This window comes from Symphalangus syndactylus, chromosome 3 (assembly GCF_028878055.3).
Source record: "Symphalangus syndactylus isolate Jambi chromosome 3, NHGRI_mSymSyn1-v2.1_pri, whole genome shotgun sequence".
Taxonomy (NCBI): domain Eukaryota; kingdom Metazoa; phylum Chordata; class Mammalia; order Primates; family Hylobatidae; genus Symphalangus; species Symphalangus syndactylus.
The window spans coordinates 104908019-104923750 of NC_072425.2; the positions used below are offsets into that span (position 1 = coordinate 104908019).

The 15732-nt window shown below is 40.0% G+C and overlaps 1 protein-coding gene across 7 annotated transcripts in view; it reads right to left on the reverse strand.

The window, feature by feature from the left end:
- The window catches only part of DYNC1I1 (dynein cytoplasmic 1 intermediate chain 1), a 325011-nt gene that overhangs the window by 122096 nt on the left and 187183 nt on the right, over positions 1-15732 (reverse strand). For all 7 annotated transcript variants that reach the window (XM_055272649.2, XM_055272648.2, XM_055272644.2 and 4 more), the window contains one exon: positions 28-117. In XM_055272649.2, the coding sequence (XP_055128624.1) occupies positions 28-117 (90 nt within the window). The remainder of the gene's footprint in view (positions 1-27; positions 118-15732) is intronic.

Consider the following 15732-nt stretch of genomic DNA (forward strand, 5'->3'; position numbering starts at 1 on the left):
TTACTCAGTTTATTTTCCATACCATACCTTCCTTCACTTCCTGTTTTTTGTCCTGATTTTCCAGTTCTGAGTCCTGGCCAACTTTAGGTTCCACCATTTCCTCATCTTCCTCATCCTCTAGAAAAAAGAAGGAGAAAAATACAATATTTTCTTTCCTCCAAATCAAAGTCTTTGGTTGATAGTGGGAGGTAGGGGTAAAGGGTAAAGTTCCAATCATTTAGGGCAACATCTAAGTAAATCAGTCCACAATGAATGCCCAAGATAAATGTTCATGAATTTATGAATAAATTATCTCCAAAAGGGGCCTCTTTGAAAATTTCCCCAAGCTGTTGAGAAAACCACACTGAATGGGCACCTGTACATCCAGCTCCAGGCCCTCACCACATGGGATGTCTTGGAATTGCCTCCCTGACCTCTGAAGCTTCTTCGAAGATGGCCCAGGAACAGATTTTAAAATGTTTCCACCTGGAGCACATTTTCCACAGGGAACACCTGTTGTACAGATGACTCATTTCCAATTTAATTCTCACCAAATTAATTTGTTTTTGACCTACAGGAAAGGGTTAAATACAGGTCTGACCCCAGGTCAAATGCCATTGGCAAGTAAACAACCAAGGGAAGGGCCCCCAAAGTCAATGCCATTGGTCTGGGAGAAAACAAGTCAAAATGGTATTTACACATTCAGAGCAGTTCATGCATTAATGTGAATTTAATGAGACTAACAAGTCGACTGAGTTGGCTACCCCTGCCAGATGTTACAGTGCCCTTCCTGCCCTATGCAAATGTATGCTCATTTTTCCTCTTCTCTCAACTTGCCTTTCCTAGAGGCCCCTTCCATTATAGAGTGTTTGAAAGCATCAGGCACAGTGTAGAAGGTTTAGGGGAGTGTCAAGGTGTCACAAGAAAATCCAAATTATAGAAAATAAAATGATATAAAAAATTAAAATTTGCTTTCAGTCTTTAAATGTGGTATAGTACTCCATGTAGGTTATTGATTTCATTGGTTCAAATAGAGTTGACAAGAAATGACTTTGCTTCTCCCTCCACCCCATATATTCACTCATTCAACAAATATTTAGACCTTCTATAAAATCTCAAGCTCTGTAGATAGTCCCATTTCCATCACAATAAATCCTGAGATTTATCAACTCAAAATTTCAGCACCAATCACTTAGAATACATTATAAATGCATACTTAAATGCTCAAATACATAAGTAACTTACAAAATTCTAAGTAAGCAACTTACACAATTCTAAGTAAGCAACTTACAAAATTCTAACTAATATTAAGCAAGTGATTTGTGGTAGGAATATCAATTTTAAAAATATAGATATGTAAAATATAGCATTGCAATTTAGACATTAGAATTTTGAAAATATGAATTTTAATTGAAATATCATACTCTATAGGCATGCAGGTAGACTGTGGAGTGAAGCTCACTACTTTATAACCACACTATACATATATAAGAAAGGATGTAAAACATTTTAAAGAACTGTCATTTATTATTCACACAAACCTCCGAGGTCACAGTTATGAGATGAAAAGTCGCACTTAAAATTTTGAAAAGAACACTGTTATCTAGACTTTTAAACAAATAAATCTTTAAAAAGTTAAGTTATAAATAGCATATCTATGTCCTTATCCATATGTGAAGATATTAATGCTATCTCTTCACACACACATGCAAAATTCCACTTGGAAAGTCCTGATCAAAATATCCATCTCTACATGATGTATCTTCCTGACCCAAGGACTAAACACAAAGTCTAGTGAAGAACTAGCTAGAGAGAAGTTTCCTCTTTCAGTAATCCTTGGATGAAGAGGCAGTTTTCAAAAACCTCTCAGCTGTTGGTAAGTGGCTTCATTTCTGAACCTTCTGGAGACATTTAACAGATTCAGCAGCCATGCCCTGACACTTATTAAGTACAGGGCAAATACAACAAAAAACAAAGGTGATAAGGCCAGAACTATGGGTTGAACTGTGTCCCCAAAATTCGTATGTTGAAGTAATAAACCCCAGTACCTCAGAATGTAGTCTTATTTGAAAACAGGGTCACTGCAGATATAAGTAGTTCAAATGAGGTTATAATGGAGTAGGGCAGCTAAGCCAATATGACTGGTGCCATTATAAAAAGGGGAAATTGGACGCAGACACACACACAGGAAGAACACCACGTGGAGATGAAGGCAAAGATCGGCCTGATGCTTTTACAAGCCAAGGAACACCAAAGAGTGCCAGAAAACCACTGGAAGTTAGGAGAACAGATTCTTCCTCACAGTCCTCAGAAGGAACCAAGCCCACAGACTTCTTGATCTCAGATCCTAGCCTCTAGAACTGTGAGGCATTAAATTTCTGTTGTTTAAACAGCCAGTTTGTGGTATTTTGTTATGGCAAAACTTGAAAACTAATAAAGCCAGTAAGTGTATTTCCTTCTATAATCTTACAATCTAGTAGAAGCGATACAGGAGATATTCACTAATACTTAAGGCAGTGATGAGTGCATCACTTGTATAATCTAATTTATTTATCAGAACTTAGTACCATTAGCCCAGTTTTACAGATGAGGAGACAGAATAATTTCCCCCGAAGGAATTGCAACCACATCCCGCTTCAAGTTCTGTCTGGCTCTGCCTGTTTTGGGGTCTGTGATCTTTAACCACTATGCAAACTGCCTCCTGAACCACAGCATGATGTGCAATAGAAATGCCATGGAGAAAGGACTGAAATACAAGCAGCTGCAATGTTCTATTGCAAGGTAAGGAGGCTTTGCAGGGACTTTTCGAGGTGGACTTGCATGGCCTCAACATGGATTGTTCTTTCACATTCAGGAGGTGAACAAATACAAGTTGTAGCTGAGCAGTTATGTTTCTCACCCTTGAGAGCTGTACATAATGGATTATTTTATTTATCAGGTATGCTACAACCACATTCTGTTCTAATTTTCATTCTGGAATCCACTGCTTTGAGACCTGGCCGGCAATGCTTAATATGAAGTGTTAATTCCCCTAGCCAGAAAGATTCACAGCTTGGGTGAGAGCAACACCCTAAAGGAAGTATTTGATCTTGTTCCAGGCTGGAGTCCACCACTTGCTGGCCCCTGGGTTTTATCCAATTCATAGGAACTCTCTGAGCCCCCATTTCTCATCCGCTGGAGTGGGATAATAATCCTTCCTTAAAACACATTGTTGTTGTAAGAATAACTAAGTAAAATAACCAATACAAAATTGCTTTTTAAACCATCAAGGTCATTGGGAACATAGTTAGGCAGAAATCTTCAAAACAAACGTTGCCTTAGATTCTAACAAATATTGACTGAGCACTTACTATGTGCCAGGTGCTGGGCACACACCAGGGAACAAGACAGACAAAATAATCTCTTTGCTCAGGGAGCTTCCATTCCAGTGGAGAGAAACCAAAAACAAATAGAAAAACAAAATATATACTGTGTCAGACAAGTGCTATGGGGGAAAACACAAAATAGGAAAGAGAGATTAGGCATTCTGGTCAAGAGTAGGAGAGTCTCAATTTAAAACAGAGTGAAAAGGTCCACCAAGGCCACACTGAGGTGACACGTGAGCAAAAACTTGAAGGAGTTGAGGGAGTGAGTTGTGTGAAGACCTTGGAGGAAACAAGACTAATAACAAATAGATTCTTGCTTCTCAATCCATGGACCCGAGGGGAGTAATGGATCAAGGTCTGGATTCACTGATAGTTAGTTATACTGACTATAGATAATAACTGTGCGTTCATTAGAGCCATCTAGTTTGAGCACTTAAATCTTCTAGTTCTTAAAACTGAAAGCAGTTTTACCAAATGACTTTGAATTAGTCAGCTTAAATAGTAACAAGTTCTCATCTTTCACAGCTATAAGGGTGTTTATTTTAAACATTAATTCTCAGAAGAGTCAAAAAAGAAACACCATGACCAAAAGCGCCACTACGAGCTTATTGGGAAAATATTATTCTGTGAAGGGCTTGGCTATAAAAAGGACTAGGTTTGTGATACAACGTCTAGGTTTATGCATAGAAGCATGTGAGGAAATAGCAGGTTATCTCATTCCTCGAATGGAAAATCCTTCCCCAGAGAATATGTTTTTGATCAGTCTAAAAATATACACACAACAAATATGTATTGTGTTTATAGTATGTACAAAGTCCCATAATGAGAAACTGTGAAAAACAGAGAAATTTAAAAAATAGTACCTGCCCTTTTAAAGTGTCTACAAACCAGTTGTAGGTATTAATTTTTAGTGGCCACAGAATTCTTTGTCTATCAGCCTTTTAAACACATAAAGTAAGTTTTTCGGTGGATTTGCTAAGGAAATAAAACACAAGAGACTGGTTTGTTTCTCTGCATACTGATATGTTTGCCTTGCTCAGCAAAGAGAGTATATTTTTCTTTAAAACTCTGGTTTCCTTTCTGGTGCAATTGGAATTACTTCTGTTGAAACCATTTTCAAAACAGTTAAATAACTTTAAAGAAAAGGATTTATGTAGACCTGCTACAGACTACTGATATATGAGTTGTGCCACTAGTTCATACCCAGTTACGTTTCCTTTGAGATTGGAGGGAAAAAAATTACCACCCATGTATGGTTTCCCTTATCCAGGTCCACACAAGAAATTAAACTACTGGCAGAATTTAATTACCTGTCAATCCAAGGGTCTAATTCCTAAACAATGGCATCTTTTAGACACATTATTTTATTTAGTACCCATATTCTGCCGTCTCCAGTTGCCACATTCATTCCCCCTGGTTGGAAAAATCTTTGGTAACCACTGTCTTCCTCCCTTAAGATCTTCAGAGGTCTAAGAATGAGTAACTGCATATTATGCAGCAATCACAGATAACACACTCAGCACGAGGCTCGACCCTTTGCCTGAGCTCCAGAAGAGTTCGTTTCCTCCACTAGTCCATGGCTCTGAATGAAGCCGATGTAGACAGTTTTAGTATGCAGCAGTCCTCTACTCACTGACTTGTTCTGATAGCCTTACAAATGTGAGGTGTTTGAAAGGGAGTGCAGTGGAACATTTGTCAGTGTTTGGCAATACAGTATAACGCAAAACCCCTTTCTGTCTGGGGCATATTCCCTTTGCAGCAATTCCGGGTTGGTGATATGCTGGATTCTACTTTCCTCTCTCGAAGCCCAGGGGGAGAGAGTTTCCTGCTGTTCATCTCTTGGTGGCCAGGGCACAGACAGGATCTGGGGAATCAGACTGGTTACTCCTAACTCGGGCTTTGTCTTTGGATCCTTGGAGTCAGAGTTGAGAAAAATTTAGGATTCATTTTGGGGGAAAACGCAGTAGCAGCAGTGATGCCCAACATCCCGGCAAGATTGTTCCAGAGGCCCACTGTTCCAGAGTTCCCTCGGTCCCCACGCTTTTTCAAACCTGTTCCTTCTGCCTCCTGTTGATTCTGTGAGTACCAGATTTCCTTCCAATAAATCCCACTAGAGGCGTTGTCAGCACCAGATTTCCTTCCAGTAGGTCCCACCGGACATGATGCCTGCTGCATGCAACCAGAACCCTCAATGACACAAGGCGACCCTCTGTGAAGAGAGGGGTTTGTGTTTTATGAGGCCACTGGGTTCTTTCTTTCCTCAGCCCTCTTAGGGCTTGCAAAACCTTGGGATAAGAGGATCTGAGCTCCTGCCAGAGCCCTTGTTGCTCTGCTCCTGACGTTTCATGAGAGGACTGTGGCACCTCCATCTGCCACCTCAGGAAGACCGCTAAGGCTGGCTCGGGTGGAGAGTGAAGGCAGGGAGTGGAAAGGGCCATTTCACTCTATCCTTCTCAGCTCCAAAGGGCATCCTGCTGCTGCCCAGAGCGGGAGGCACAAAGCAATTACCACTTTGACTTTAAATTGAATGGGCCAATGACTGCAAGATGCACAATTATTTTATATACCACTGAGAAAGACGATTACTGCTATTAAACTACAACACATCATCAATTTTAATGTGAAAATTGTGAATGTTAGAAATGATCAAATACGTTGTGGCTTATGAAGTGAATAGAAACAAGCTTCCAAGATGTAAACTGGCAAGGACACAGAGGCAATTCTAAATCAAGCTTACTAGTGTACTATTATTGGAGAATAGACTTGGAGAGATATAAAGACCTGAGTTTTTCTGTTTTGTTTTGTTTGTTTGTTTGTTTGGATATGTTCTTTTCAACTTAAGAACAAACGCCCTAGCCACTTTTATATAATTCCATGTATGGATATTCAGATGGTGATTCTTCTTATAACATATTTTTAAATTTTTAATAGAAAAAGACTTAACCCCTTCAAGTTCTATTAAAGTTTTTAAAAATATATTGGAAGATATTCTTTGCAGTTCTGGCTTTGGTTTCATCTTTTCACATAATGCCTTTTGTCTCATTTTATCTTTTCTAATATTATATGCTCACTCTGGTTAGCTCTTACACCTGTATCTTCCACTATCACCTATAAGTTGATTTCTCCAGCCAAGATATCCCTTCTAGGCTCCAGACTCTGTAGTGGACATTACAACGTGATCGTCTCAGGGGCACCTCACAGTTGACATGTCCACAGCAGAGCTCTGACCTGCTTAATGGTGCCATGTTCATATGGAATCCCAGCTGGATACCTGAGCACTGCCCGCAATTCCCCTTTTCCATCAGGGACTAGCAACAGGGGGGTCTCAGTCCTGTCAATTCCACCTCCAGCATCTGTCTTGAATCTGCCTCTGTCTTTATAGCCCTTTATGATGCAGCTCCAGCAGCTTTAACTCTTCCTCTAAAATAGATTTGTGAATCCCTTCCATTATTCTGCCACCTACCTTGTAAATAACTCTACAATAACACATCTCATACCGTGTAAAATTAGTTTTTTGCATCTGTCTCTACAACCAGAGTAAATGTCCCTCAAAGACCTACTCTTCTTAATATTATCAACATTAAGTACTGAGACTGATAATGTGAAAACAGGAGACTGTTCTGGAAATTACTAATGGTACTACATCACGTAGGGCCTTGAATGGCAGAACAAGAAGTGTGGACTTACTCCTAAAGATCAGTATCCCACTTTAAATAAATATTAATCACATTCAGTCCATAAATATTATTAACAATTTCAAAAGAAATCCAAGGCACTGGTGATGCTAAATATGGCTTTTGAAGCCACACTTCTCTCTTCCCCGGCACACCCTTTGTACAGATTCGGATACATCTCTCTGGGGATGGCTTGACCCTCAATGAAAATCATTGCTGTTAATCTACCCTGCAGAGAAACTGGAGGTTTTAAAAAACACAAGAGTCAAATTCTGATTTTGTTTAAGGATATGGCAGCAATGTGGAGGCTGCAGGAGAGTGGCAAGACTGAAGCCAGGGCACAGTAAGAAGGTAGGCCATAGCCGTAGTCCAAGCAGCAGTTGAGAACCTGACTTTGGTCGGCGCAGTTGCCAGCGGGTGTGATGAATCAGACTGTGAATTTAGACATGTATTTGTACAGCAGACAGTGAGGGCTCTTGCACAGAACTCACTCAAGCCACCCTATCCTTGGACCAACTTTGGATACAGCTTGCCAACTTTGCCAGGAGTCCAGAGAGAGCCACCCTCCCAATATGTATCACAGCAGCCAAGATAAAGTATAACATGCACCACTGAATGCTTACACAAACCAAGGTGAGCGCCTCTACGCTTTAAAAATATGCAGGAAAGACATATTTTGTGGGATTTTCAGTAAGCACTTTGTTAAATATACTACATGCTAATATTGAAAAAACCTTCACTTTCTGGTCTAGAAAAATCTAGCCAGAGTAAAGAAAACATACATTTCTCATCATACAGAGCACTCCTGTTAACACTCTAGGCCACATCAGATCTCTCCTAAGGCTCTAACATGACAGTACTTGGAAAGTTTACTTCCTGAAGGAATGTCACCCAAGGCATTGCAAATGGGAGGAAATGAAAGAAAATATTCAAAATGAGAGGGGAAGTCAGAGAACAGTACTGTTTAAGCAGCTGTTTCTGAAACTTGTAAGAGCACTGATATGTAATATATGCATAGTAAATATGTATTGAATTGAGTTGACGTGGATCAGTCAGCTTGCATGGAAGGACAGAGATGAGGAAGAGATCAAGGACCTTCTCAGAGATACTCAGGTGGGAGTCTGTGGATACCTTCAGCAGTTTGATGTTTGGAGATAAGAAGGCTTGACTTATCTGTGTTTCCATACATTTTTCTTCTTAAAAACCTTTAATGGCTCCCTATTTCCTAGATTAGCTCAGCATTTAAGACGCACTACCATCTGACCCTAACTTAATTCTCCAGTATTGCTCAGAGCAGAGCAGCCTTTGACTCAACCGTGTGTAAAATAGGCCAAGTTTGTTGTCAGAACCCACCCCTCCACCATCTTCCTTATCTTCAGTCTTAGATCTTTCAGGCCCTTGTTATCTAAGATTTCTCAGAAAGTCATGGATCCACTGAAGAGAATAGTTGGATGAACTTACTCAAACTGATAGACTACATAATGGTAATCCAAATAAATTAACCTATAATGGCAAATTGAAGATTTTATGGGATGTGGGAAGGTGAGATATTTTGAAAGAGCACAGCCACTTCTCAAGTCAGTTCTCTTCTCTACATTCTCGTAAGCAGGGCCATCCCATTGCATAACTCCAGAAAGCAGCATTGCCATTATGGCCTGTGTGAATAGGGCCTCTTGAGGCATGTAAGACACAGACTTTATGGCCATCCTTGGCAGCCCTATATGTGTATCTGTCCACATATGCATGCACATGCCTACACACACACACACACAGCAAAAAATTCAAAACAATTGAAGATGCAATTCTTGGCTGCTTGGAAAATAAGGAGGGACTCCTCTGTTTTTCAGACTCAAATCCCTTCCACTATCTACTTCTGCAGAGATAGAGAATTCCATTCTCTATTCTTTTGCTTTCTCTATTAAGTCTTCCCAATGTGCAAATCCGCAGTTTCTTTTGGTGGGAAACTTGCTTGTGAAAAAGAAAATCAGAGTCACAGAGATAGAGATGTCATGATATTTAACTTTTAGGAGTGACTGTAGATCTGTCCCAAAGGAAGACACTCAAGGCCTTCACATACTAGAATTGTTATTGTGTTATGTTAACTAGTTTCAAAAAGAGTAAAATAAATAGAAACCATTTAGAAGCACTATTTTCGCTGTAAGGAAATTGTTCCTAAGGACAAAGTGGTACCTTCCATACCTAAGAGTCATCATCTCTGACTATTAATGTTAGAGCTGTTGTCACATCAATCACTGCATATGTAGGTCATCCCACTAATATTAGTACATGTTTTCTAGCATTCCTTTTATTAACAGGATCAAATCTTGTTAATTCTATCTCTTTGTATACCCTTCTTTTGCACATCTCCCTTTATTCTCTCCATTTCCCACCTCCTTTTCTTTTTTTTGGTTAAGGCCACCTTGGCTTTTTATGCAGCACCTAGTCATTGTTCCCTACCTCCAACCTCTTTCCACGCCTACTCTTGCTACAAACAACACTGTCTGATCAATCCTCTTCAAACAACTTGTTCATATCAATTTCCTGGTGGAAATATTTGATAGTTTCTATGACATGCAAACTAAAAGCTGAGTTCCTTGGCCTAGTCTTCAAGTCCTCTAAGGTCTGGCCCCAATATGTGTTTCCTGTTTAAATTTCCTCTACTGTGTTCACCCCCGCACACGCATGCACATACACACATGAATACTCCAGTCTGCCTGCACTAACACAGTGTCTGCTGCACAAATTTCCACATTCCATCTGTACCTTGGTTCATGCTTCCCCTCAGTCAGACTCTCTTCTTCCTTTCCTGTTACAAAATATGAGCACCTACTATGTGCTGGGTATATTCTACTTATTGGAGATGCAGCAGTGAACAAAACAGGCAAAAATTCCTGCCCTCATGGAGCTGGCATTCTAGCAGAAAGATGGAGAATAAACAAGATAAACAGTTGAAGTATATAGCAGGTTAGAGAGCTGAAAGCACTAATGACAAAAACACAGTGGTAGGTGTCACAATTTTACACAGAGAGCAAGGGAGGTCCTTACTGAGAGGTGGCATTTGGCAAAACACTCAAGGAAGTGAGGGATCAGGTTTTATGGACCCCTGTGGGAGAGAAACCTAGGCAAAGGAAACAAAAGCACAAGGGTAAGAGTGCACCTGGAGTGTCCAAGGCCTCCAATACTTTCTGATCTTCCCTACATGTAAATCCAGCTACACTGATGACCTGATTCTAAGAACCCCCCAGTTCCCCAAATTGTTCCTGCTCTACCTGTTGGAGGGATTTCTTCTTCGTTTAACCTCTCACAGCACTTCAGTTGGGTATCTCCTGCAACCTTTTCTTCATCCAATCAAAGAACAATTATGTTTAAGATTATGGTATTTATCATTCTCTAGCTATGATATATAAATTGTAAGTAGAACATACTTTTGTATATTTATGAGTTTTTTCCTCCCAAATTCTTGGGAGTAGGCTCCATTAATTATTCATATCTGTATGCCCCAATATGGGTGTCTAGTAAATATTTGGACTGTTTTAAATTTTAATAATTTCTAATTTCCCCAGTAGTTCTAAAAAGGACATTTTCTCAGTGGTTTCCCCAATGTTTCAGTTGGATCGTGAATCTCCTCACTCAGCATCAAAGTGTTTTCCTTCCCTTGATAACTAAGCCCCACCACCACTGACAGCAACTCTTGTCTACACTCACCCCGTGCCTCCCTGCACCCACTGTGAGGTTCACGGTCCTTTCTTGTTTGTTTCCTGTCCTAGTCACTGGTCACCAGGAACTTACTGACCACATATTGTGTGGTAAGATGTATTCCAGGCACTACAGAAAAACAGTAGCTATTGATTTATTGAATCTTCATGTCTATCAGTCTATTCACTCCTCATAATAACTCACTGAGGCAAACATGATGAGCTTTCTCTATATATGAGAAAACCGAGGCTTTAGAAAGGGAAGACGTTTCCACTAAGGTAAATGAGCTACACGCAGCAATAGAGTCAATAGTCAAACCCCTGTTTTTCCAACTCCCAAACCATTTCTATAGCTAAACAGTACCGAACAGTATAAAGAGAAAAGGGGAACTGTAATCTATATTTGTGGTTTTGGCCATCCAGAACCACCACCCCACTTCTTGGGATAACAGGCCCTCTATTATTCTTTGGTGGACACATTCTTCCTCTCTCCTCTAAGTAAATAACACTGAAGATTTAGAGGAAGACTTTGTATCTGAAGCAAATATTAATGAGACTATTTTTCTTTGTACTATCAGTAAAATGACCATATACATCTACCATAAATTGGGATACTTCTGAGAGAGAATGGAGGTACAATTAATAATTAAGCTGCAATGACAGGTGTGAATAAAGAGTGCCTGGGAAAACCAGATCTATGGTCATCCTGTCCATCAGTCCACCTCCTTTGGACTAGGTGACTGTCTTGGGAAATTCTGGATGTATCTCCTATTATAGAAGTAGACTCCTCTTTTCTATTGGACTGAGTGATTGTTCCAGCTAAACCAGAACACATAGTCACCCATGAGGAAAGTGAACTCCTCTCCTCTACTGGATTGGGTGTTGTATTGCTGTGGAACTGAAGCTGCCATGGCTTGCCACATGGAACATGAAAAAGAAGGAATAGATAAAGCAGGGCTAAGAGATGGATCATGATAGCAACTTGGAACCTAAATTGAGCAGTAGCTGAAGCTAGCATGACCCTAGTGCCTAGGGCCAATTTTTATTTATAAAAGCCAACAAACTTTCTTTCGGCATAAGTAATTTTGGGTTGATTCCTCAGTCACTTGCAATAAAAAGTGTGTGAGTGGTCAAGAACTAACAATGATCAAGTATCTTCTTTGTTATTTTTTTCTTGATAATCCCTTTCAGCATGCCCACCATCCTGCAAGGTATGTGGGGTTAAATACATGAGTTGCCATATTGCCGGGTTCAAATCCTGCAAGTGCTAGCATTTTCACATTTCTACAATTTAGAAATAATCATGGGTTATTTACTTAACCCTTGCCCCTCAGTTTCCTCTGCTGTAAATAACAGAACTACCCTCCTTGGATAATGGCGATACTTTAATCACTTTATACATTTAAAAACATTTTGTTATTATTGATGACAAAATTGAGGCTCAAAGAGGTTATATACATTGCTCAGACAACTACTAAATTACAAAGGCAGATTTTTGAACCCCAGTTTTTGAAGCTCCACATTCCATTCTGTTTCAACTGTGTCCACACTGGTGCCAAACTGCCTGAACTAGGCTGTGAAGGATGAAGATATGTTAATGGGTTTGGAGGTGAAAGTAAGCACGTCCAGTGGAAAGGAAAAGTTGTGGAAGTTGCAACAATATTTGGAGTACAGTTGAAAACAAAGCTGCCAGCTGTATCCTGTCAAACTGACTCCAGCTTCTTTATCCTTGCCTATTCCAGTTTCAGTTGCCTATTATAGTTTCAACATGGCCAGTCAGCTGCTTCACAATCCATGTGTAGGTATAGCCATCCTCTCATCTACTGCATGGAGTCTTCCTTGGAGAGTTTTGTGTTCCCCAGCACAAGACCATGCCATGTGTCCAGATCCATCTCATAATGCATGTGCTACCACTCTTTGGTTTGCTGACTCTACTTCAACTGAGCTAGCTTATTGGACATTTATTGACGTTGTCAAGAACTCACACCTCACAGCTTTTGCATTGGTATTCCCTGTACCTGGAACACTCTTTATCCAAATATTCATCTTTCTCCATGATGTCTTTAGGGTCCTTATTCAAATGTCACATCATCTGTGAGGCCTCCCCTCTTCCAACCCTAGTTAATATAGCAACATACCACCATCCGTTGTGCCCTGGCACATGGCACTTGTTTTCCCTTCACCTTCACTTGTTTTTTAATTGCATAGTACTGACTACTATCTGACCTTCTACATTTATTTATGCATGTATTTATTGTCTGTTCATATTTTAGTGGTGAGAATTGAATGAGAATTCTAGACACACTAGAATGAGAATTCCACAATAGCAAAGACTGTGTCTCTTCTTTGCCATATGCCTAGGAAAGGGCTGGCTATATGGGAGATGGCAATGAATGTTTGTTAGGTGATAATATGACTGCACAGGAGAATATCAAAAAAGCTGCTGTATCAAACTCTCCCCTCTCATCAATTCAATAGGCCAGCAGAGCAATGGCAGATTCTATGATGGAAATCAGGACACCCCCCTGCCCCATGCCCACCACCAACTTTGTCATAGATGCTTACAACCACACAGATCTGTTCCCTGAAATGGGAATTATCTATCTCTTTAGAATTCTTGTTCTCTAGAAAATGGAAATAAGATCTTCAGAGTGCTTTTTACTGATTCCCATTTCACCATTTTCTCATTCTAGTGTCCAATTCCCAGCCCAGGGAGAACTGATATATTTTCCATCTGGGAATTCATCAAAATTCATCACAGTCAGATTCTCAGGGAAGATCATTAGCACATTTGTTTGCTTTTTATCCTGGCATTAACAACTCTATTTGGGGCTAAATTATTTCCCCTGGTTTCAACGTCAAGTTTTCCCATTGGCTCAAATATGAAGTCTCTTGTCTGTCAGTGTAATAATTTTCTATTAATTATAAAAGAAGAAAGCTAGCAGTTTGAGAGTCTTAAGGGAAGCATTTGTCTAATCCAAGAAACTGATTTTCCAGTTACTTGGACTAAGTACAACTCTCAGTTGTGGTCAGATTTCAAAGTATCCCTTGTTTTTACTTTCTGGTCAGTCTAGACAGACATGGTTCTTTCCTTCGTTTTTCAAGCTGTTGAAACATCAGGTTGGTCAAAAGAATCTGAATCTCTAGAGAATAAACTAAGCAGCATTTCACCAGAGACTTCATAACTTTCTATTGACAATCCCTCCAAATAGTGAGCAATCCTCCCAACCTCAGTGGTGCTAGGAGAGATTTCACTTCAAAGGCTCAGTGTGAGTGTGAGAATGAAACTGTGGCAACAAAATAATGACCACTATTGTCCTATTCAGAATGGAAAATAGTCTATGGTTAGAGCATGCAGTCATGAATTTTTGCCTGTTCTCAGTCATTTCAGTTTCATGCTGGGTGTCCTCAATCCAACCTAAATTGCCCCCTTTAACAATAATTCTTCTATGCATTATAATTGAACACATGTTCTTCAAAACCTGGTATATTGAAGGCAGAGGCTAAACTTTATGATGGCCACACAAATGAATCAAGAAAGAAGCTTGAAGCCAAAGAATTTGGCATTCATGCAGGGAAACGACAAATGTATGTCAGTATCTTCATCAGAAGAGAGAACGCCTGGAGATGTGCTCTGAAAATTAAATAGGGGTGAGGTTAACAACTGGTGGAGATAGGACAAGGGGAGAGGGAAGAAAGGGAAGTGGATTTTTTATGGAGTTCAATTTGAGTTGGATTTTGAAGAATGGTGGGACCTAAATAAGGATGTAGAGAGGAGAATGCAGAGTTTCATTTCAGGAAGAGAAAGAAGCATGTACAAATACATAGCAGTGCAAAGATGTAAATAGCGAATGGCAGGTAGATCAGAGAGGAAATAATGGAAGGCCTGAAATGCCAAGATAAATACCAAGTTAAATAGAGTCGTTCACATTTGCTATTTGATCCACTCAACTCTGTTGAGAAGCAGCATTATAAGTCAATAGTGTTTCAACTGATGTCAAAAGAGGGTTCTAAGGATTCCTGGGTAATTAGCAGTGCCATGACCCAGGAAGATAGTTTCCCATCACACATTTTGTAGTAAGTAAATTATCTACCTATTTTTTTCCCCAGAGACAGCACAGGAAAGTATGGTCTTATTCACTACATTTTGTTATGTGGCATGTAAACAATAAGTTCTTCAGCTTCTTTAAGATCTACTTTATTACCTGTAAATGAGGGATGCTAATTTCTGTGCTCCTTACATAACAGAATTGTTGTGTGAAACAATGAGATAATGGATACAGAGCTGCTTTGTCAGTGGTAAAAGGCTATAAGGTGTTAGTTATTAAGGTGGGGTAATTGTGATAATAATTACTGCTTCTTGGTGTCCAATGGCCCACCCAGCCACAAAAATGTGCAAGGTAGGAAGAAAGTTATGCAATAGGAAAGAGAAGGAAGGTATTTCAGTTAGTAATAATCACAGCAACAAAGGGCTAGAAAGACCCACAGAAGCAGCTATCATTTAGTTGCAATAGGATTTGGGAATGAGGAACATAAAGCATCTAAACATAGTTCAAACAACAAAATATGAAATAAGGTTCCAAGTTGTGTGAGACAGTCTCCTAGTCCTGTTGAGACTAGAAAGAGGGTGTAAGCTATGGGTCATCAGAATGGGCAATCAGAAGGAGCTGGGCTTGCTGCAAGCATGAGCTTAGCTTTAAGGGCAGGTAAGGGTAGGATGAGCAGAGGAAAGGGCATTCCCAGCTACATCTTTTAGGTTAGATGCTCTGGGATCCCATCATGCTTCTCTCTTTAAAAGCCAATAAACATAGTGAATCAAATTGAGTACTGAATTTTATCTCTACTCTCAGCTGTCAGACCAATGTCTGGCCCCAAAACAGACTGCTTACTTGTGGGTTCAGCCAACCTGGGCACATCATGAAGGAGGGTGTGAAGTCAGGAGAGAGTGAGCACACATTCAAGGTCAAGGGAAGACAAACCATGTGGAGAAGGGAGCAAGGGAAGAGAATCGTGGAAAGG